At 42.2% G+C, this 25,515-nt stretch overlaps 1 protein-coding gene across 1 annotated transcript; it reads left to right on the forward strand.

Annotated features, from left to right (window-relative positions):
* Nucleotides 1–321: 321 nt before the first annotated feature.
* Nucleotides 322–24,804, forward strand: XRCC3 (X-ray repair cross complementing 3; the record flags this gene model as incomplete). The annotated part of the gene is made up of 6 exons (XM_077467568.1): nt 322–481; nt 9,240–9,452; nt 12,504–12,658; nt 19,933–20,145; nt 20,735–20,781; nt 24,233–24,804. Coding segments are annotated over 6 exons (1,011 nt in total), but the record flags the coding sequence as incomplete, so codon positions are not given.
* Between the last annotated feature and the right edge of the window lie 711 nt (nt 24,805–25,515).

Raw genomic sequence — 25,515 nt, forward strand, 5'->3', positions numbered from 1 at the left:
ATATCAACTGGAGTGACGATGCATACTGCGCATGCGCAGATCGTCGGAGGCATTATCTGACGGGATGCACTTTTTTGATAGAACACCGGCCATAAACAGAATGAAATTTGGCCGGTTCAGCAGGAACCGGTTGAACCGGTTGAATTTTGATCCGTCTATGGGCAGACTGGTTGTACTAAAGTTGATCTATCAATCAACTTCAGTACAACCAACCTGTTTGGAAACAAGTGATTTTCTTTCCTGCAAACCGTGGTTGAAGGAAAGAAAATTGCTTATGTATGGCCAGCCTAAGTGTGATTGAGAGATACCGGCCACTGATAACAACGTTGTGTCTTGTTTTCAGCAAACATCAAGTCTGCCAAAGACCTTCTTATTTCCTCTATTGGGGATTTGCAGAAAGTGACTCAGCTCTCCGTTACTGACATCTATGACTTACAGAAAGCAGCCAGTGCAGCTCTCCAGAAACATTCAGCACTTACAGGTAACGTCATCTGCAGCTATTTAAATGTATACTGGAAAAAAATAAACTTTAATAACCAAACAAGCCTTTGTAAAGCTCTACACAATGTTTTCCAATAGTAGTCTACATCATCCTGGACAGCTACCTGGGAAATGAAAGGTTTGCAGCCCATTGCAAAGGCTAAACTTTTTAGTCAAAGTCATTTAACCCCTAAAACGAATCTTAAAGTGGTTGTAAACTTCAGTCATGAAATCTGAACAAAGCACATATATCTGTAGTGTTTACTTGCCTATCTCCGAAGCTCTAACTGCCCACACACGCCCCCGGACTTTCCGCCGGACTATGGCGGGGGTCCGTCGGACTTTTGAAATGAACGGACTTGTCCACACACGGAGAAAAGTCAGTTCATTTTGAACGTGGCTCCAGGTAGACGGAATTAGTGAAGGAAGTCAATGTCGCCGCCTTCATCGGTGAGATTGACACCTCACTAGCCCCGTCACCTGGTATGGATTTAAAGGGGAACCCCTACGCCGAAAAAACGGCGTGGGGGTTCCCCCAAAGTCCATAGCAGAACCTTATCCAAGCACACAGCCTGGCCGGTCAGGAAAGGGGGTGGGGACGAGCGAGCGCCCCTCCCTCCTGAGACGTACCAGGCGGCGTGCCCTCAACATGCGCCCCCACCCCAAAGCACCTTGTCCCCATGTTGATGAGGACAAGGGCCTCTTCCCAACAACCCTGGCCGTTGGTTGTCAGGGTCTGCGGGCGGGGGGTATCGTACCCCATACTCCTTCACATAGGGTGGGGGGCTGGAATCTGGGGGCCCCCTTATTAAAGGGGGCTCCTGGATTCCGATAAGCCCCCCGCCCGCAGACCCTGACAACCAACGGCCAGGGTTGTCGGGAAGAGGCGCTTGTCCGCAGGGCCCCCCTTCTCCAAAGCACCCCCCCCCCATGTTGAGGGCACGCGGCCTGGTGCGGCTCAGGAGGGCTTGCTCGTCCCCACCCCCTTTCCTGACCGGTCGGGCTTGCTTGCTCCGATAAGGGTCTGCTATGGACATTGGGGGGACCCCCACGCCGTTTTTTCGGCGTAGGGGTTCCCCTTTCAATCCATACCAGGTGACGGGGCTGGCGAGGTGTCAATCTCGCAGATGGAGGCGGCGCTAGTTACGTCTACCTGGAGCCACGTTCAAAATGAACGGACTTTTCTCCGTGTGTGGGCAAGTCCGTTCATTTCAAAAGTCCGACGGACTAGCACACAGACGGGTGGATTTTGTCTGCCAGACTGCCAAGTCCGGCGGACGATTTTGTGTCAAGACTTCTTTCAAAACACAGCTCTGCATGTTCCTTTGTTCCTGTGCTGTGTGTGAAAGAGGGGTGTCCCTTTCCTTCAGTCGGCTCATAATATATTGTATAAGCGCTCTAAATGCAGCTCTCTACCCCTTCTACTGTGATACTGACAGATGAGGAAGAATTTTATCGCAATTCTGCACAGATGTAGAGAAGAGAGGGTTGCAGATAAACAAGTAAAACGTATGTAGAAGGATTTGTTTAACCACTTGGCGCCCATACTACGTCATATGACGTCGTAGGCTTTGTGGTGTAATATCTGAATGGGGCCACAGACATCATTCAGATATCGGCATTTTCAGCCGGCGATTCCCTGCACCATAAGAAAGATCATAGCGGCTATTCCGCCGCTTGATCGTTCTTACGGGCGGCGGAAGGGGACGCCCCCCCACCCGCCGCCCTCCGGTGCTTCTACCGACTCACTGCTTCCATCGGTGAGTCGGTCACAGGATCCGCCGGCCCCCCGGATGATACCATAGAGATTTCCGGCGGACCAGATCGTCCCCGGAGTCTCTATGATCGTTCGGAGGTCGGGTGCGATGTTATGACGTCACGCCCGGCCTCTGCATTCAAATTAACGGCGCCGTTTTGGCTAGGAAGCCAGGATCATTTTTTTTTTTTTTTTTTTTTTAGGCTTCCCAGCCTAGAGGTGAGATATGGGGTCTTATTGACCTCAATATCTCACTGTAAATAGGTCAGATCGTGCCATATTCCTATTACAAGGGATGTTTACATTCCTTGTAATAGGAATAAAAGTAATCAAAATTATTATTATTTTTTTTTAAAGTGTCAAACTAAAAAATAAAAAATAAAACGAACAGTAAAAAAAAAAAAAAAAAAAATTTTTAAGTGCCCCTGTCCCCGTGAGCTCGTACGCAGAAGCAAACGCATATGTAAGTCCCGACCACAAATGAAAACGGTGTTCAAACTACACATGTGAGGTATCGCCACGAACGTTAGAGCGAGAGCAATAATTCTAGCCCTAGACCTCCTCTGTAACCCAAAACATGTAACCAGTAAAAAAATTTAAAGCGTCGCCTATAGTGATTTTTAAATACCAACGTTTGGCACCATTCCACGAGCGCGTGTAATTTTGAAGCGTGACATGTTGGGTATCTATTTAGTCTGCGTATCTTCCTCTTTCACATTATGCAAAAAAATTGGGCTAACTTTACTGTTTTTTTTTTTTAATTTTAAGCATGAAACTGTTTTTTTTCTGAAAAAAAAAACGTGTTTGAAAAATTGCTGCGCCAATACCGTGCCAGATAAAAAGTTGCAACGACCGCCATTGTATTCTCTATGGTCTTTGCAAAAAAAAAAAAAAAAAATATATATATATATATATATATATATATATATATATATATATATATATACAGTGCCTTGCGAAAGTATTCGGCCCCCTTGAACTTTTCAACCTTTTGCCACATTTCAGGCTTCAAACATAAAGATATAAAATTTTTGTGAAGAATCACCAACAAGTGGGACACAATTGTGAAGTGGAACGAAATCTATTGGATTTTTGAAACTTTTTTAACTAATAAAAAAATGAAAAGTGGGGCGTGCAAAATTATTCGGCCCCCTTGCGTTAATACTTTGTAGAGCCACCTTTTGCTGTGATTACAGCTGCAAGTCGCTTGGGGTATGTCTCTATCAGTTTTTCACATCGAGAGACTGAAATTCTTGCCCATTCTTCCTTGCAAAACAGCTGGAGCTCAGTGAGGTTGGATGGAGAGCGTTTGTGAACAGCAGTTTTCAGCTCTTTCCACAGATTCTCGATTGGATTCAGGTCTGGACTTTGACTTGGCCATTCTAACACCTGGATACGTTTATTTGTGAACCATTGCTTTGTAGATTTTGCTGTATGTTTGGGATCATTGTCTTGTTGGAAGATAAATCTCCGTCCCAGTTTCGGGTCTTTTACAGACTCCAACAGGTTTTCATCCAGAATGGTCCTGTATTTGGCTGCATCCATCTTCCCCTCAATTTTAACCATCTTCCCTGTCCCTGCTGAAGAAAAGCAGGCCCAAACCATGATGCTGCCACCACCATGTTTGACAGTGGGGATGGTGTGTTGAGGGTGATGAGCTGTGTTGCTTTTACACCAAACATATCGTTTTGCATTGTGGGCAAAAAGTTGGATTTTGGTTTCATCTGACCAGAGCACCTTCTTCCACATGTTTGGTGTGTCTCCCAGGTGGCTTGTGGCAAACTTTAGACGAGACTTTTTATGGATATCTTTGAGAAATGGCTTTCTTCTTGCCACTCTTCCATAAAGGCCAGATTTGTGCAGTGTACGACTGATTGTTGTCCTATGGACAGACTCTCCCACCTCAGCTGTAGTTCTCTGCAGTTCATCCAGAGTGATCATGGGCCTCTTGGCTGCATCTCTGATCAGTCTTCTCCTTGTCTGAGCTGAAAGTTTAGAGGGACGGCCAGGTCTTGGTAGATTTGCAGTGGTCTGATACTCCTTCCATTTCAAAATGATCGCTTGCACAGTGCTCCTTGGGATGTTTAAAGCTTGGGAAAACTTTTTGTATCCAAATCCGGCTTTAAACTTCTCCACAACAGTATTACAGACCTGCCTGGTGTGTTCCTTGGTCTTCATGATGCTCTCTGCGCTTTCAACAGAACCCTGAGACTATCACAGAGCAGGTGCATTTATACAGAGACTAAATTACACACAGGTGGATTCTATTTATCACCATCAGTCATTTAGGACAACATTGGATCATTCAGAGATCCCCGCTGAACTTCTGGAGTGAATTTGCTGCACTGAAAGTAAAGGGGCCGAATAATTTTGCACGCACCACTTTTCAGTTTTTTATTTGCTAAAAAAGTTTAAAATATCCAATTGATTTCGTTCCAATTCACTATTGTGTCCCACTTGTTGGTGATCCTTTACAAAAAATTTTAATTTTATATCTTTATGTTTGAAGCCTGAAATGTGGCAAAAGGTTGAAAAGTTCAAGGGGGCCGAATACTTTCGCAAGCCACTGTGTGTATGTATATATATATATATATATATAATGTTTGGGGGTTCTATGTAATTTTCTAGCAAAAAAAATATGAATTTTACATGTAGGAGAGAAATGTCAGAATTGGCCTGGATGTGAAGTGGTTAATCTCTGTGTTTCACCTGAGGTTATTCACTTCACTGGGTATAATTGAGTGTTTACAACCACTTTAATGCCTGAACACAATTTTGCAACTTCGATATGTGTTAGTAAAGCCGGACTTTCTTTTGGTGGTAAATGTTAACAGATATCGCCTGATTTATTTTTATTTCTTTTTTTTTTTATTATCAAGGGAAAATGAACCCAAAACCAGTAAAAAAAAAAAAAATTAAAAATATTTTTTTAAATATATCTGTATATTTCTTTCTACTACCATAACCTACCACCAAAGAACAACCCAAAATATATTCTCGCGCTGCTGACGATTGTAGCGAAACCAGTAATCAGGCAGTAATCGCATGCTAAAAATCTGACAGGCTGGTTGATCAATGGATCCGATTTGGTACAATCAGCCTATCCATAGATGGATTGAATCTCAGCCGGTTTTGCAGGGTCTGCCCGAGCTTCCATCCATCTATGGCTGGTTTTAGACAGTTGTCACAGGAAAAAGTGTCCCCATTGGAAAATTCCCCCCTCTATTTCTGTTCTGATGGCAACTCAAATTTCTGAATTTACCCCTCGCTTCAACTCCTGTGACAAGACAGAGAGCGAATCTTCCTAATGGGGCACAGACAGCAATAAAAACCTGACGGTGATTCCAACGGCACATCCCTATATCCACATCATACACATTGATATGCCCCCCGTAGAAACGAGGCCTAATATTTTAGAGGAGTGTAAGCAAACTTTTTTGCTATATAGTGTTGACACCAATAGATTGGTATTGGCCTTGGAGCTACTACACATTTCTAATTTGGCTTTAAACTAAATGCTGACTCGTGCTGCTGGCGGGCAGCTCCCCCAGGTGTCGTGATCGCGGCGCGCTCTGCAGCCATTCTGTGTCCCGGACACAGCGGATTGCCGTGCTCAGTATTGGCCCCTCCAGATATCACATGATCCCATGTCACGTAGTAAGCAAAAGTCATGAATGTACTGTGTGTGATCTGTAATTGGTCACCAGTGATCACATGGTACCTGGGCCAGTCACATCACCTTGTACCATCTTTTAGCTGTGGCCAATCATCATAATAGTATTTATTATGGAAGCCATTTATGACAGTTGAAATGAGTAAAAAAAATAAAATAAAAAAAAACCCTGATCACCCCCATTCCCCCAGAGTAGTACAGTGTCACTATGTTGACACTGAACTACTGTGATGTCAGTATGTAAACCAAAAAATTGTAAAAAATATTAAATAAAAAAATGGTTAAAAAAATTAAATAAAAGTTTATTAAAATGTTGTTGTTATTCTTTTACATACCATAACCAGTCAGTATCCCTGATCACTACCACACGAGTCATATAATGACTCTGTACTGCACCGGTGATAGTATGTAAAAAAATAGTTTTTTTTTTTGGGGGGGGGGGGGCATTTTATTTAATTTCTTAATTTTCCAAAAAAAAAAATCCAAAAAAATTTAAATGACATAGGCCATTAGTACATCCGGAATCATCATTTTTTTTTTTTACAATTAAAATACCATAGTTTCTAGACTCTATAACTTTCACACAGACTAAATAATATACACCGTTTTGGATTTCTTTTACCAAAGAAATGTTGGTTTGCAAAATTTGACAGTAGAAACTAAGACAAATGTGTTTTTTTTTTTTTTTTTTTTTTTTGTTTATATAGGCAACTCTTATCCTCATATTGATTAGTGGTTCCAAAATAATAACTACTACAATAGGGAACAGACACAAAAGATACACTCCGCATCTTTCAAAATAACTGTTCTGCTTTTATTATGACGCAATTGAAGGTTTTTATACACATGATTACGTAGGTATCACATTAATATTACAATTGTACTTTTATGGTAACAAGGGGTGTAACTTAGACTAATTCTAATCAGGACTCCATAGAATGCAAACATGTAATGAAAACATTATTAGTGCCATGTGCACAGTGAGGGAAATGTGCAAAACATACAAAATAGAATACAATTATATACAGAACTTACAAATTTCCTTTACAATAAGATAAAAATTAAAAGTAAAACCCAGTGGTGATTAAATACCATCAAAAGAAAAAGCTCTATTTGTTTGAAAAAAATGATACAAATTGAATTTGCATACAACGTTGCATGACCGTGCAATTGCTAGTAGCACAGTGCTGAATAGTAAAAAAAATATGGCCTGGTCATGAAGGAGGAATAACCTTCCTGAGGTCAAGTGGTTAAACTACTAGGGTAGCAAAAAAAAATGTTGGGACTTTAAATGAGGCCGAAAAGCCTCCATCCCTATTGGCACGGTAAAAAGAAAAGGTTGGGACTTTGACAAAGCATGCGATTTTGGAAGCAAAAAACAGAAGAGCAACAAAAATCAATAATATAAATTTATTAACTATAGATTAAATGTATAGCATAGGGCACAAAGATACACATTGTATAATCCATGATCCATCATAAATAGTAAATATATTGAAGTATTGCACATCAAAAACATCAATCCCACAGTTCATACATCAAAAGCATTGACCTTGTATATAGGCATATTGCACACAGTAAAAATCAATAGAATTAAGTAAAAACATTCCAGAGTCTAGTAAAACTGCATGTTTAAATGTAATTTGTAGTATTTGAAGCTCTACGCGTTTCGTGGCTACATTGCCACTCATCAGGAGCTGATAATATGATGAATATCTGTGGGACAAGAAATGGTGTGCCGACAGTTAGTCAGGTTTGTATAATAAATGAGAAAAAAATGGAGGGAACAGAAACAATGTATCCAAAACGAGTACCCATACTCACGGGTCATGGAATGGCAAGAGGCGCAGCCACGGACAACGGAGGTAGCCGGGAGTGTCAACCGATACGGGAGCTGAGGCAGACAGAGCGTGCGGTATCGCGATGAGGCTGTGTACCATAGATATAAACCAAAAGTGATCATCACCCTACGATGAATACTTGAATATGTGAGTGTAAGTTAATAGAATGGGGTGTCTGGAGTGACTGGGACGTGAAGTGAATGGACTTAACAAAAGTGAAGCACAAGTTTAGGGAAAACATGTTAAGAGCAATGGAAATGCTCCAACAATGGTGAACTCCATCGTGTAAAGATGAATAGGATAATTAATAAAATATAGATATAAACTGGGTCAACAACAAAAACAAAACAAGTGAGTGTTGAAAACAAAAACCACAAAAAAAGTGTGCTAAAAAGCAATACCTGGAAGTGTTGAGCATAATGCTCATTCCATCTAAGTGTCTAGGGCTGTCAGAAACAACAGTCACCATACTAGTGGTGTCCAATGATCTTGTGCCAGAAGTTAGTGCCTCACCGCGGCCACACGATGCCGCCAACGTCACGCTGGCAATCCAGGTAGGGAGGGGGGGACAACCCTGTCCCCGGGGGAGTCAGCCCCCCAGCGAGCGACGCCAAATGCCAGCTCCCTCCCAGGAAGGCGTCAGATAAAAACACGGCGCCCACGTGATGACATCAGCCACGTGACGCCGGATGCGTGACGTTGATGCGCAGCGGGAGAAGCGATACCGCACGCTCTGTCTGCCCCAGCTCCCGTATCGGTCGACACTCCCGGCTACCTCCGTTGTCCGTGGCTGCGCCTCTTGCCATTCCATGACCCGTGAGTATGGGTACTCGTTTTGGATACATTGTTTCTGTTCCCTCCATTTTTTTCTCATTTATTATACAAACCTGACTAACTGTCGGCACACCATTTCTTGTCCCACAGATATTCATCATATTATCAGCTCCTGATGAGTGGCAATGTAGCCACGAAACGCGTAGAGCTTCAAATACTACAAATTACATTTAAACATGCAGTTTTACTAGACTCTGGAATGTTTTTACTTAATTCTATTGATTTTTACTGTGTGCAATATGCCTATATACAAGGTCAATGCTTTTGATGTATGAACTGTGGGATTGATGTTTTTGATGTGCAATACTTCAATATATTTACTATTTATGATGGATCATGGATTATACAATGTGTATCTTTGTGCCCTATGCTATACATTTAATCTATAGTTAATAAATTTATACTATTGATTTTTGTTGCTCTTCTGTTTTTTGCTTCCAAAATCGCATGCTTTGTCAAAGTCCCAACCTTTTCTTTTTACTTAAACTACTAGGGTATACCCCTATTCTAGTGAAGCTAGCTGCGATGCAACTTGAATACCTCGAACCCCGAGCTCCCCCCCCCCCCCCAAACCTGTTGATATGGTCTGTATGCCTTTACAATGTTTGACTTTAAAGGGACATTAATTTTTTCTGATCATTTTGATGGATTTTAGCTTTGCAGCTCTACACAGAAAAGTCCCGATTCCCCGCACAGCACCAAAAGCTGAGCCTGGGATGTGGAGTCCTGAATAATCTGCTGAGAGGAGGGCTCCCCCTGGTGGGCATTACAGAGCTGGCAGGAGAGAGCTCCGCAGGAAAGACTCAGATAGCCCTGCAGCTGTGCCTTACTGTTCAGTATCCAGAGACCTATGGTGGTCTTGGAGCAGGTACGCCTCAAATATATATACGGTTATGTAAAAAAAAAAAAAAATCAAAAATACATTCATGGGTCATTTTGGAAAGTTCAGAATTTATTGAAAGCGATGACTTTGTAATCTGTATGTTTTATTACTCTATATGTAGATCTTGTGGTGTAAGTGTATTTTAGTGATTAATAAAATTGGGTGCAGTGTATTCTATAAAAGTAAAAGAAAATTAATAAAATATGAGGTATATGTATTTCACTTAGTAATGGTAGGTTATCCTCGCGCTATAGTGGTAAAATTTGAGCAGACTGGTGTGGTTGCAGCAAAAAACACCGACAGAGGTGCAAACCCTCCCCTCAAAGTGACAGTAAATAAGAAATGGATGGTGTTGCGCTCCACGCTAAATAACTTAAATCTAATAACACAATTGATAAATAATCGCATAAAATCTTGAAGACGCACTCATGCGATTAAAATTACTATAAATTATAACTACGAACTTTAGTGCAAAAAATTAATACCAAGTGAATAATACAGTGCTCGGAGTAAAAGCTAGTTCCTACTATTATTCATAAATGAAGGAACTAAAATGATCTACACAATCGTAATAAAGTGCCAGATAAAAAACGCAGATCTTAATAAAAATATCAAAAGAGTCGTGACATCAAACAAATCTGTGTCAGTCCATGAAAGTGCATCCAAGTGCCAACATGTGTGCAAAACTTATATATAAAAAAACATATATAATAAATACACAATAAAAAAGAATATAAAACGGTGTGTGAAAAAAATGTATCACAGAGTACAAAAACAATAGTCCAACAGACGTGATTACTAAAAGTGTCTCTAAATTAACATGAAAAACTAGGTAGTAAAGTTCATGCAGGGAATGAAATAAATCCACGCTGTGCTATGTGAAGAAATTAATCCTGTGAACAACCCCGGGATAATTCCACCAGTGATCTTGCAGCTCCTTAAACGTGGGTGCTCACACACTGAGTGCAGTGGGTACCTTACCTCACTGCTGTCAGTCAGACAGCAATATGCTCCAATATAGCGGTTGTAGTTTTTCATGTTAATTTAGAGACACTTTTAGTAATCACGTCTGTTGGACTATTGTTTTTGTACTCTGTGATACATTTTTTTCACACACCGTTTTATATTCTTTTTTATTGTGTATTTATTATATATGTTTTTTTATATACCGTATATACTCGAGTATAAGCCGAGATTTTCAGCCTCTTTTTTGAAGCTGAAAGTGCCCCCCTCGGCTTATACTCGAGTCATCGCGGTCTGACTGCTCGATCAGCGTATCGAGCAGACAGACGGCGGACATACTACAATTCGAAAGCCGCGCCTCCGCCTGTGATAGGCGGAACACTCAATTTCCCAGCAGTCAGTGTTCCGCCTATCACGGACATCCTCTCATCCTCGTACTACGGACGAAGATGAGAGGATGTCCGTGATAGGCGGAACACAGGCTGCTGGGAAATTGAGTGTTCCACCTATCACAGGCGGAGGCGGAGGCGCGGCTTTTGAATTGTAGAATGGCCGCCGAGAAGAGCGGCGATCCTGGAGCGGCGATCCATCAGCACGGCACGGGACGGGACGGAGGAGGCACAGGACGACGGAGGCTCGGGACGACGGAGGCTCGGGACGACGGCTCGGGACGGAGGAGGCTCGGGACGGAGGCTCGGGACACAGGTAGGCTGGACACACACACAAGGCTGCACGGACACACACACAGGGATGGATGGATGGATGGACACACACACACACACACACAGGGATGGATGGATGGATGGATACACACACAGGGATGGATGGACGGACACACACACAGGGATGGATGGATGGATGGACACACACACAGGGATGGATGGACGGACACACACACAGGGATGGACGGACACACAGGGATGGACAGCCATGTCTCACCCTCGGCTTATACACGAGTCAATAAGTTTTCCAGTTTTTTTGGGGGTAAATTGGGGGCCTCGGCTTATATTCGGGTCGGCCTATACTCGAGTATATACGGTATAAGTTTTGCACACATGTTGGCACTTGGATGCACTTTCATGGACTGACACAGATTTGTTTGATGTCACGACTCTTTTGATATTTTTATTAAGATCTGCGTTTTTTATCTGGCACTTTATTACGATTGTGTAGATCATTTTAGTTCCTTCATTTATGAATAATAGTAGGAACTAGCTTTTACTCCGAGCACTGTATTATTCACTTGGTATTAATTTTTTGCACTAAAGTTCGTAGTTATAATTTATAGTAATTTTAATCGCATGAGTGCGTCTTCAAGATTTTATTTATCAATTGTGTTATTAGATTTAAGTTATTTAGCGTGGAGCGCAACACCATCCATTTCTTATTTACTGTCATATGTATTTCACTGATGTTTGTCATCCCCTGTAACTGGAATTGAGATAATCCGATCATTTTAAGAGCCAATCGTGACAGTTCATCTGATATTATCCGATGGGACAAGAACAAAAACATGTTCTCATATGATACCAGATTATACAATTCTTGTTCGAAAATACAATACAAATACAGTACAAAACATTACATGACTTCCAAATTTTTATTGCATGCGCCGTAGACAGCGGCACGCAGGCGCACTGAGCGCGCCGCGGTCAACGGCGATATGCCGCAAGTGGCGGCTCCCGTGCGCATGCGCGGGAGTGACGTCATCCCGGCTTCGCCGAATGACAGCGGCAGAGCAGCGAGACCCACCGAGAAGATGGATGCGCCGGACTACAGGGGACAGCGGTGACTTCGCTGGCTCCTGTGTCAGGTAAGTGACACATAATGGACTACTATGCGATGTGATGCGATGCATAGTAGTCCATTATGCTTTACCTTTGCAGGGAATGAAAGAGGAAGTAAACCCATTAGGGTTTACTTCCTCTTTAATTGATTATGAAAATAGTAATCGATTAATTTCATAATCGATTAGTTGTTTCAGCCCTACTGCAATATGATGTGAAAATATGATAGCACTGACTATACCCTGTATACTTGCCCTCTAATTCAGACAATGATATTTTGATCTAGGGGCTGTATACATCTGCACAGAAGACGCCTTCCCAAATAAGCGCCTCCTACAGCTGATAAAGTCTCAGCACAGACTGAGAACAGATGTTGCGGCAGATGTCGTTCGCAAAATCCGATTTGGAGATCATGTTTTCATCGAGCATGCAGCTGATATAGTAAGTTACAATGACGTTGGGCGAGTAGGTCTCAAGAAGCCATATATGGGCATCCCACGGCTTTCCATATATATTGAACATCACCAGGTTATGGCATACCGCTAAAGGACAATGACGAGTTTTTATTTATTGATGTACCCAGTTTCCCCGAAAATAAGATCTAGCGTGGTTGTCGGTGATGGCTGCAATATAAGCCCTACCCCCCAAATAAGCCCTACCCTGAAAATAAGACCTACAAGGACTTTAACTAGGGCTTATTTTGGGGGGGTAGGGCTTATATTGCAGCCATCACCAACAATCACACTAGGTCTTGTTTTCGGGGAAAACGGGGTAAAACCTTTTTTTTTTAGCTGGAGCTAGGCTTTATTTGTTGGTCACGTGTGAAGAGTCCATCTAAATCTACTAGTCTGTCTAAAGCTGGCCAATTCAATGTTCCAATTCATCCCGAAGGTATTCAGTAGGGTTTAGGTCACTGGCTTAATGCAGAAAATTTGAGTTTTTTTTTCTTCACAGGGGCATATTCATGCCGGTGTTCTGGCATATACAGTCCGGGCATCGGATACTGTCCGCCCCGTACTGCGCAGGCGCAGTACAGAGCAGAAGGAGCTTCGGAAAATCTCCGAAGATGAACAGCTCCTGCGCTGTGGGTCGAGGTGGTAGCCCCACCATCCCAAGTGGACATAGGGCTGCCAATATTAGAGGGCCCCCTCGCGGGGCTTGCTTCCCTCGCCACGCTTCGGGCATGACCTCGGCTGGGCTCTTTTTTTTATTCTAACTCTATGTCCACTTGGATGGTGGGGCTAGAACCTGGACTCACGGCGCAGGCGCCGTTCATCTTCGGCTATTTTGGGAATCTGTGTGTGCTGTGTACTGCGCGGACACTATCCGATGGGGAACACAATATGTTAGGACACAGGAACAGAAAAAGTTGGAGGTGCTTGTCTAAATCTTAAAATCTGTCTAAAACTGGCTATAATTGGATTGTTTTTTTTTTTGTTTTTTTTCTGTTTCTTTGATCAGCCAGCTAACCGATTAAAAGCCTGGGAACATTTGGCGACCAAAGATGTTTTAAAGGCAGAACTTCTTTATATAGAAAATCCTACTATAGAAAAACAGATATATGCTGATATTTCTCGTAAAAAAAAAAAAAAAAAAAAAAAAAAGCAGAGCAGAAACCTTTTTTTTCTTCAGCAACCTTATTTTGAGGATTGAGAAAATACGGGTTATCTTTTGGAAACAATAGCCAAAGCTCAGACATCAATGACCCAGGAAGTAGAATTACAAATCTCTCCAACTGAAACTGAACAAACTACCTCGGAGATTTCATCAGTATTTGTTGATTTCTTTAAGAAATTGTATAGCAGTAAAGTATCCGATGAACTACATCACTTTCTCTATTAAATTTAGGGCTGCAACTAACGATTATTTTCATAATTGATTAGTTGGACAATTTATTTTATTTTTTTTTGATTAATCTGTTAATAACCTTAAAAAAAAAAAAGTGTGGTGTATAATTTAGTTAAAATGTAAAGTTTTGAAAAAAGTCAATTTATTCTTAAATATCTCTATGCAGTGGTAAATATAAATAACCAACTATATGGTTAGGGAGCAAAATATCGAATCCACTCTGAGAATAACAGACAGAACTGTATATACTATTAGAAGAGATATACTGTATATACTATTAGAAGAGATATACTGTATATACTATTAGAAGAGATATACTGTATATACTATTAAAGGGTGAATCTGGTAAATATCATCAGACTCAGAGCTCAAATTTTTTTTATTTAAAAAAAAAACAATGTCTTCCTTAATCACTTAAGGACCGCCTCCTGTACATATACGTCAGTACTTTGAAGAGGGATATCTCGGTAAGGCAGCAGCTGCTGCCAAAACTGAGATATCCCTCTTTACAGGAGGCGGTCCTGTGTGCGATAACGGTGGTCTCTGCGGCGGGTTTGCCGCGAGATCACCGTTATCGGCGGCGGGAGAGGTGCCACTCCCGCCGCTCTCCGCCCACTTACCGGCGGAGGCGATCAGGTCCTGTACACTGCTGGGTATGGAGACGAGTGAGGCTAAACTGCCCCCCCACTCGTCTCTATACCAAAGGAGGGCGAAAGAGACGTCAAAACGTCACTTCCGCCCATAACTCTTAAAATGTATATTTTTTTTCAATGTCATTTTTTCAATTTTTTTTTTTTATTGCATTTAAGTCCAAATATGAGATCTGAGGACTTTTTGACCCCCAGATCTCATATTTAAGAGGACCTGTCATGCTTTTTTCTATTACAAGGGATGTTTACATTCCTCTAATAGGAATAAAAGTGATCCTTTTTTTTTTTTTTTTTAAACACTGTAAAAATAAATAAAATCAAGTAAAATAAATAAGAATATTTTTTTTTTTTTTTTTAAAACACCCCGTCCCGACAAGCTCGCGCGCAGAAGCGAAAGCATACGCGAGTAGCGCCCCTATATAAAAACTGTAGTCAAACCACACATGTGAGGTATCGCTGCCATCGGTAGAGCAAGAACAATAATTCTACCCCTAGACCTCCTCTGTAACGCATACCAACATGCAACCTGTAGAATTTTTTAAATGTCGCTTATGGAGATTTTTGAGGGTAGAAGTTTGACGCCATTCCACGAGCGGGCGCAATTTTGAAGCGTGACGCGATAGGTATCAATTTAGTCGGCGTAACATTATTGTTCACAATGTGAAAAAAAAATTGGGCTAATTTTACTGTTGTCTTATTTATTTTTTTATTCAAAAAAGTGCGCTTGTAAGACCGCTGCGCAAATACGGTGTGAAAAAAAGTATTGCAACGACCGCCATTTTATTCTCTAGGATGGATGTTAGAAAAAAAAACAATATATAATGTTTGGGGGTTCTAAGTAATTTTTCTAGCAAAAAAAAAAACAAACAGTTTTATATGTGTAAACACCGAGTCTGAAAAAGAGGCCCGGTCCTTAAGTGATAAAAAAAAAAAAAAAAAAAAGTAATTTTAAGACTGTTCATTTGCTTTTCTAATCATTAATAGGGTCAAATCGATGACGGGAAAATTTGGAAATAATAGACAACTTCTTGGTTAACCATTTCAGCCCCGGACCATTTGGCTGGCCAAAGGCCAGATCACTTTTTGCGATTCGGCACTGCGTTGGTTTAACTGACAATTGCGTGATTGTGCGACGTGGCTCCCAAAAAAAATTGACATCCTTTTTTCCCCACAAATAGAGATTTCTTTTGGTGGTATTTGATCACCTCTGCAGTGTTTTTTGCGCTATAAACAAAAAAAGAGCGCCAATTTTGAAAAAAAAAAAAAAACACAATATTTTATTACTTTTTGCTATAATTAATATCCCCAAAAAAATATTAAAAAACATATTTTTTTCCCTCAGTTTAGGCCAATGCGTATTCTTCTACATATTTTTGGTATAAAAAAAAAAAATCGCAATAATCGTATATTGATTGGTTTGCACAAAAGTTATAGCGTCTACAAAATAGGGGATAGTTTTATGCCATTTTTATTAATATTTTCTATTTTACTAGTAATGGCGGCGATCATCTATTTTTATCGTGACTGCAACATTATGGAGTGGACACTTTTTGGTGCTATTTTGGGACCATTCACATTCATACAGCAATCAGTGCGATTAAAAATGCATTGATTACCGTGTAACTGTGACTGGCAGTGAAGGGGTTAACCACTAGGGGGCGCTGAAGAGGTTAAGTGTGTCCTAACTGTACGGGGGATGGGCTACGTGTGTCACAGCACTGATCACTGCTCCCGATCACAGGGAAGAATGGGGAAATGCTTGTTTACATCAGCATCTCCACGTTCTTCCTCTCCGTGCGTCTTAAAGGGCAATGTACAGGTACGTTAATATGCCTGTACGTGCCAATCTGCCGACGTATATTGGCGTGAGCCGGTCGGCAAGTGGTTAAAGGAATTTTCAGACAATGTAAGTGGTTTTTGTTCAGAAATGACATTCATTTTAAAAACAGTATGTTAAAAACAAGTGAAAATTTCAAACATTCTTTCATTCAGTGAATGTACAAAGATTTTTCGTCTGAATATTCTCGTCTGAAAATCGATCTGTGAGGCCAGCATAAGGCTCGGTACACACCTATACAGTTTGCTTTTGATCTGTTTCTGCAGTGCTTTTTGCTGCGCCTTTTTGCGCACGTGATTTTACTGCAATTTGCGGTTTTGCTTTTTTTTTTGGCCAATTTGTTGTTGGGTAGATTAAAAAGCACAAATTGCTGCAAAAACGCTTTACATGCTTTTCTACAGCTTCTCCATTGAAGTATATTGAACCAAAAAAAAGCACCATTTTGCGTTTAAAAAAAAAAAAAAAAAAGTCCCCGACCCTTTCCAAATATGCAGCGGCTGAAAAAAAGCATAGATGTGAACGTGTCCCATAGGAAACCATGTAAATGAACTGTAGTGCGTTTTTGCCAAAAGCACCAAAAAACACATAGATGTGAACCAGGTCTAAGACGTTTAGTAACATAATGGGGTTAAAAAAAAACAAAAATTAGCCCTTTATAGTACAAAAAAAGCAAATAATCACTACTGGAAGGGGGTTCATTTTTGAATTTTTTTTTTTTACTGTAGAACTGTGAAAGTAATATTTACAGTAGCGATTATTTGCTCTTTACTATAACTATTTAAGGACCGCCTAACGCCGATGTACGTCGGCAGAATGGCACGGCTGGGCACAAGCACGTACCCGTACGTTGCTCTTTAAGTGCCCAGCCGTGGGTCGCGAGCGCCCCGCCGGCGGCGCGCTCCTGACCCGGTCCTGAGCTCCGTGGCTGCAGCACTAGCGGACCCGATCGCCGCTGGCGTCCCGCGATCGGGTCACAGAGCTGAAGAACGAGGAGAGGTCTGTGTAAACAAACCTCTCCCCGTGCTTCCTACTAAGCCTGTCACTGATCGTCTGTTCCCTGATATAGGGAAAGACGATCAGTGATGTCAGACGCCAAGCCACGCCCCCTACAGTTAAATAAAAAAAAAACACACACTTAACCCCTCCCCGCCCCCTAGTGGTCAACTCCTTCACTGCCAGTGTCATTTACACAGGAATCGGTGCATTTAAATAGCACTGATTGCTGTATAAATGACAATGGTCCCAAAAATGTGTCAAAAATGTCTGGCGTGTCCGCCGTAATGTAGCAGTCACAATAAAAATCGCTGATCCCCACCATTACTAGTAAAAAAAAATATTTAATAAAAATGCTATAAAACTATCCCCTATTTTGTAAACGCTATAACTTTTGCACAAACCAATCAATAATCGCTAATTTTATGCTTTTTACCAAAAATATGTAGAAGAATACGTATCGGCCTAAACTGAGGAAAAAAAAATGTTTTCTTATATATATTTTTGGGGGGATATTTATTATAGCAAAAAGTAAAAAATATTGCATTTTTTTTTTAAATTGTCGCTCTATTTTTGTTTATAGCGCAAAAAATAAAAACCGCAGAGGTGATCAAATACCACCAAAAGAAAGCTCTATTTGTGGGGAAAAAAAGGACGTCAATTTTGTTTGGGAGCCACGTCACATGACCGCGCAATTGTCAGTTAAAGCGACGCAGTGCCGAATCGCAAAAGGGGGCCTGGTCCTTTGGCTGCAAATTGGTCCGGGGCTTAAGTGGTTAAAGTACAAAAAAAAAAAAAAAGCAGATAATCACTACTGTAAGGGGTTCATTTTTCTTTTTTTCTGTAGAACTGTGAAAGTAATATTTACAGTAGCGATTATTTTCTCTTTTTGTACTATAAAGGGCTCATTTTAGTTTTTTTTGTTTTGTTTTGTTTTTTGTTATTTTAACCCCCATTATGTTACTAATCGATTATGAAAATAGTAATTGATTTCATAATCAGTTGGCGATTAATCGATTAGTTGTTTCAGCCCTGATTAAATTAACAGAATTATCAGTAGATGAAAGGGAGATGTTGGATCAACCTTTGACATTAGAGGAACTTCAACCTGCTTCAGATAGCTTAACTAATAACGCCCCAGGGGCAGATGGGACGCGCCCTCCCAGCGCAGATACCGGTGAGTACCAGAAAGCTCCTGATGCCTACTTGCAATCGGGAGCTTTCAGATCATGTGACAGCCAATCACAGCGGAATGCCCGCCTCTGCCTCCTAGCATTTAGAGCCTCTTAAAGTGGTTGTAAACCCTTACAACACACTTTGACCTACAGGCAAGCCTAGATTAAGGCTTACCTGTAGGTCCAAGAAATATCTCCTAAACCGTGTATTTGCCCGAAGCCAGGCACCGTTGTCTGCGGCGCATGCGCACTGAGTGCGGCATTTCCAACGACGGAGCTGCCACGCGTGTCGGCTCCCGTGCGCATGCACGGGAGTGACGCCATCGCGGCTTTGCCGAATGACAGCGGCGGAGCAGCGAGACCAACCGAGAAGATGGATGCGCTGGACTACAGGGGACAGCGGTGACTTCGCTGGCTCCTGTGTCAGGTAAGTGACACATAATGGACTACTATGCGATGCGATGCATAGTAGTCCATTATGCTTTCCCTTTGCAGGGAATGAAAGAGGAAGTAAACTCATCAGGGTTTACTTCCTCTTTAAAGGGCTGGGAGGTGGTGACGGGAAGGGATTTAATCATGTGAAAAACATTCCAACTATTACCAAGAACAGTCTAAGCCCTTGTACACACGGTCGGACATTCTGACGGAAAATGTCCGATCAGACCCTGTTGTCGGATAATCCGACCGTGTGTGCGCTCCATTGGACTTTTTCAGACGGAATGTACGACCAACAAAGTTTGAGAGCTGGATATAAAATTTTCCGACAACATGATCCTATTGGACTCGTTCGTAGAGAATTCCGACAAAGTGCCTCGCATGCTCAGATCAAATTACGAGACCAAAGCTATTGGCTACTAGCCTGAACGTAGTCCCGTCGTAACGAACGAACGTCATCATGTTCCGAACGATTGGATTTTCCGACAACTTTGTCCGACCGGGTGTATGCAACCCCAGTTTAGGACAAAATCCGTCGGGAAAAATCTGACGGATTTTGTTGTTGGAATGTCCGACCCGTCTGTACAAGGGCTAACAGGTACACAAGTGGCACACTCTCTCCAACTATTATGCAGCTTTGTTTTATGAGTGAGTGCAGCTGTATTGCCGCACTGTCAACTCTTAAACATTTCGACTGTACACTCGCCCTTCTCAGGTCTTGAGTAGCTGTGCTCATGTCCAAAGACTACAAGACCTTGTGGTTGTGTCATTTTGCAGGACATGCTCACCGAGTGCATCACCAAGAAGCTTCCTATCCTCCTCCTCCGGGGTCAGGTCCGTCTGATCGTCATAGACTCTATTGCTGCATTGTTTCGCTGTGAATTTGCTGCAAAGGATGCTGTTGTGAAAGCAAAACATCTTCAGACGATTGGGGCCAAACTCCACCAGTTAAGCCGAGACTTCACAACTCCTGTATTCTGCATTAATCAGGTATTCAGTATGTGCCAGTTTTACGTTGAAAAAAAAAAAATCAACCCAAATGTATTTTAATTTTGAGGAATGTGCCCAATAGTTTGATCGTTTGTCCTCCTTTTTAATCAGTGACCCCAGAGAAACTTCCCAACCACCTTCTGTCCTACGGTGGCCACGGGAGTGCATGTACATACATTCTATTCAGAATTGACTTCTGATACCAGTATTCTAGTCTTCAGTGAGTCAATAACCTCGAAAGCAGTAAAAACACACAAGAGTACAGACACCCAATGCATTACCACCACCAACATTTATTGAATTCAAAAGCTAAAAACATACAAACATGAATCGGAACAAGCACAGCGCTCTGATGAAGAGGGCATGTCCCCTGAAACACTTCAGCCTTCAAACTACAGCACACATGGCTAGATGACATTGCCTATGGCAGGAGTTTTATTTGGTGGACTTTAACTTAAAATCTACTTCAAAGAATGTATGTACCCACCTTTTTAAAATGGTTACAGGCTTATTTTCTAGTGTAATGTAGGTGGGTGAAAAGGAGAACCTCGCCTGTACTTTACTGTAGTTTTTGTGTGTTCATTTGTAGGTTACAGATGCCATGAAAGAAGCAAACTCTGTGCTGAGCCACATTGGGTAAGATCCCCACTGCTGGTTTAGACTTTTTGCTATAATAAATATCCCCAAAAAATATCTAAAAAAAAACATTTTTTTTCCTCACTTTAGGCCGATACGTATTCTTCTACATATTTTTGGTAAAAAAAAAAAAAAATTGCAATTAGCGATTATTGATTGGTTTGCGCAAAAGTTATAGCGTTTACAAAATAGGGGATAGTTTTATAGCATTTTTATTAATTTTTTTTTTACGAGTAATGGCGGCGATCAGCATTTTTTTTTTTTTTTATTGTGACTGCAACATTATGGCAGACACATCGGACATTTTTGACACATTGTTGGAACCATTGTCATTTATACAGCAATCAGTGCTATATAAATGCACTGATTCCTGTGTAAATGACACTGGCAGTGAAGGAGTTAACCACTAGAGGGCAATGTAGGGGTTATGTATGACGTTATGTGTTTTTTTTTTTATTGTAGGGGGGCCGTGGCCTGGCATGTGACGTCACTGATCGTCCTTCCCTATAAAAGGGAAGAGACGATCGGTGACAGCCACACAGGGAAGCACGGGGAGAAGTTTGTTTACACAGACCTCTCTCCTCGTTCTTCAGCTCTGTGACCCGATCGTGGGACACCACCGGAGCACAGGACCGTGGTGGTGGCGCGCTCCCGACCCCCGGCTGGGCACTTAAAAAGCAACGTACAGGTACGTGCTTGTTCCCAGCCGTGCCATTCTACCGATGTACATCAGCGTGAGGCGGTCCTTAAAGAGGAAGTAAACCCTGATGAGTTTGCTTCCTCTTTCATTCCCTGCAAAGGCAAAGCATAATGGACTACTGTGCATCGCATCGCATCTCATCGCATAGTAGTCCATTATGTGTCACTTACCTGACACAGGAGCCAGCGAAGTCACCGTTGTCCCCTGTAGTCCGCCGCACCCATCTTCTCGGTGGGTCTCGCAGTCCCGCCGCTGTCATTCGGTGAAGCCACGATGACGTCACTCCCGCGCATGCGCACGGGAGCCTAGACGCGCGGCATCTTCGTCATCGAGGATGCCACGCTCAGTGCGCCTGCGCGCCGCTGTCTACGGTGCATGCGCCGTAGACAGCGGTGGCTGTCTTCGGGCAAATATCTCCTAAACCGTATAGGTTTAGGAGATATTTCTTGAACCTACAGGTAAGCCTTAATCTAGGCTTACCTGTAGGTCAAAGTGGTTTGTAAGGGTTTACAACCACTTCACTTCAAGTGGATATACAGTACCTCGCCCTGTGATCCAGGGTGTGCACTGATGTCAAGGAACTATTGTAATTACGCTAGTGATCCCCAACTGCCCCCCTCTTTTTTTTTTTTTTTTTTTTTCCCCCTTACCTTTATTGCTTTTCAAAACACATACCCACAGAGCAAATTTTAATGTCGTCCCGTTGCGATCTGCTATTCGAGTTCCAGTGATTTGCCGGAGCAGCGATGACGTCACTCCCGCACATGCCGCGCAGAAACCGACACTCGCGGCATATCGCTGAGATCTGCGGCTTACCCAGTGCGCCTGCCTGTCTTCAGGCAAATATCTGCTAAACCGTGTAGGTTTGGGAGATATTTCTTGGACCTACAGGTAAGCCTTAATCTAGACTTACCTGTAGGTCAAAGTGGTTTGTAAGGGTTTACAACCACTTTAAGTTCAGCTATAAACTACTCGGCATCCACATCCATCAGAGCTTTTCTCACTGTAGCTTCTTATCACAGCTCGGGGCTTATATGGCCTCCATCTCATGCTGTAAGCCATGTTTGTAGGTGGTGCTTAACCACTTGGCGCCCATACTATGTCTATTGACGTCATGGGCTTTCGGTGGTTATATCTGAATGATGCCTGAGGCCACAGACCTCATTCAGATATCGGCGTTTTCAGCTGGCGATTCCCTGCACCATAAGAAGGATCATAGCGGCTGTTCCGCCGCTTGATTGTTCTTACGGGCGGCGGGAGTGGACACCCCCCCCCCCCCCCCCGCCGCCCTCCGGTGCTTCTACCGACTCACCGCTTCCATCGGTGAGTCTGTCACAGGTTCCGCCGGCCCCCGCAAGTTACCATAGAGATTTTCGGCAGACCAGATCGTCCCCGGAGTCTCTATGATCGTTCGGAGGCCGGGCGCAATGTTATGATTTAGCTAGGAAGCCAGGATCCTTTTTCTTTTTTTTTTTTTTTTTCTTCCCAGCCTAGAGGTGAGATATGGGGTCTTATTGACCACATATCTCATTGTAAATATGTCCCATCGTGTCATATTCCTATTACAAGGGATGTTTACATTCCTTGTAATAGGAATAAAAGTCATCATTTTTTTTTTTAAGTGTCAAACTAAAAAAATAAAATTAATAAAAAAAAAAATGTAAAGTGCCCCTGTCCCAGTGAGCTCGTACACAGAAGCGAACGCATACGTAAGTCCCGCCCACATATGAAAATGGTGTTCAAACCACACATGTGAGGTATCGCCGTGAACGTTAGAGCGAGAGCAATAATTCTAGCCCTAGACCTCCTCTGTAACCCAAAACATGTAACCAGTAAAAAAAATTTAAGCGTCGCCTATGGGGATTTTTAAATACCAAAGTTTGGCGCCATTCCACGAGCGCGTGTAATTTTGAAGTGTGACATGTTGGGATCTATTTACTCGGCGTATCCTCCTCTTTCACATTATGCAAAAAAATTGGGCTAACTTTACTGTTTTTTTTTTTAAGCATGAAACTTTTTTTTTTCTGAAAAAAACGTGTTTGAAAAATTGCTGCGCAAATACCGTGCGAGATAAAAAGTTGCAACGACCGCCATTGTATTCTCTAGGGTCTTTGCTAAAAAAAAACATATATAATGTTTGGGGGTTCTATGTAATTTTCTAGCAAAAAAAATTAGGAATTTTACATGTAGGAGAGAAATGTCAGAATTGGCCTGGAGAAGTGGTTAAAGAGGGAGTCCCGCAATTTATTTTTATTTTTTTAAACAGGTAAGTTTGCTTATTTTAAAAGTCAGCAGCTGCAGTATTTGTAGCTGCTGACTTTTAAAATAAGGACACTTACCTGTCCCAGGGTCCAGCGATGTCGGCACCCGAGGCCCAACCGTCCCTCGGTCCTCGGATGCTGCTGTCGCCATCTTCGGTATGGGAATCAGGAAGTGAAGCGTTGCGGCTTCACTTCCCGGTTCCCTACTGTGCATGCGCGAGTCGCACAGCGCAATGAGAATGGTCCGCGATGTCTCTGGGACCCGTGTGTGTCCCAGCAGACAGCGCGCCGGGATGGGAAGAGGCGTAAGCTCCTGTTGGAGTCTTCCCAGAAGTGGGTGCAAATACCTGTCTTAGACAAGTATCTGGACCCCAATAATAGGCTGCCATCCCGAGTCTGAAATATATTTTTTTTCACTTTTATGACATTTTAGTACAGGGTGATTTTGCGTCCCCCTGTTTAATATATATCCTGTATGTATTACATTTAGATTGGAGGATAAAAAGATGCTACCAGCCTTGGGAATGTCTTGGTCAAATCAGCTTCTAATGAGACTCATGGTGGCACGGACACAGCGCGAGGCCCCTCCGCCATTCATAGGCTGCGTTTTACGGACAATGGAAGTCATCTTTGCGCCGCATATTCCACAAGCCACCTGCTACTACACCATAGACTTGGAAGGTGTGAAGGGAATTGAAGTTCAGGGCGTGTAAATTTTATGAATCAAAAGCGGCCAACGGAAAGGAGTATGCAGCAGAGATTCCAACCCCTTAACTGATGAAACACCACTGATTCTTTTGAACTGGGCACTACACCAGTGAATAATGCACAGATATATTTTAGAAAGCTTCTCAGGAATGGTTATTGAAGACTTTTAAAGAGTATACATAAAGCCATGGTCCCCCCCAAAAAGAAACTTTTATTATGTTGCAGCTCACCAATCCTTAGATTTGGTGGCTGCTTTAGTTTTCTTTTCACATTTTGTCCAGGTAATCTGGCTAGTAACACACTTGGTATCTTAGGATGCTCCCAGTCTATGTATACTTTGTCCCGGGGGGGGGGGGGGGGTGGGGGGAACAAGAGTAAAGATATAAAAAAAAAAAGTAAAGATAATTCTTCGTTAAGACTTTGACCTGTTTTAAGCAATGACGTCATTGAAGACCAAACGCGTAGGATGTATTCACAGCATGTAACATTGCACATCGGGAAGAAGTACCCATTTTTCTGGTTGGAAACAACATTGATATTTATGACATGCTATTTTTTTTTCTGCTTATGTGAGTGTTCTAGTTTTTTAATTAATAAATGTTATTATGTATTTTCTTCACTATGAGACGCTTTCTTTCCTCCTTTTGATTATCCTGGGAGTTCTTTGATCTTTTTACTGGACTGGCTGCTGATAATGAAAGTGCTGTTGGGGGGGGGGGGGGGAAGAAGCCGGCAGACCATCCATACCTGAGCCTCCTTATGTTAACCAAGGATTTAAACTGCGTTTTAGACCATTTCTTTGAGCGAATCAAATCTTTATGGTAAGAGACGGTGATTGGGTGAAGGTGACGAGTCGTCCTCTTCTGTACATCATCCCCTGTGCAGCTTCAAGTCTTTAATATCTCTTTTAGTGGACTCTCCCCTCTTTTAACCACTTCAGCCCCGGAAGGATTTACCCCCTTCCTGACCAGAGGGGTTTTTTTTGCGATTCGGCACTGTGTCGATTCAACTGACAATTGCGCGGTCGTGCGATGTGGCTCCCAAACAAAATTGATTTCCTTTTTT

The sequence above is a fragment of the Lithobates pipiens genome, unplaced genomic scaffold, assembly GCF_037356315.1.
Source record: "Lithobates pipiens isolate NorthernLeopardFrog02 unplaced genomic scaffold, aLitPip1_a1.2 Scaffold_57, whole genome shotgun sequence".
NCBI classification, from domain to species: Eukaryota; Metazoa; Chordata; class Amphibia; order Anura; family Ranidae; genus Lithobates; species Lithobates pipiens.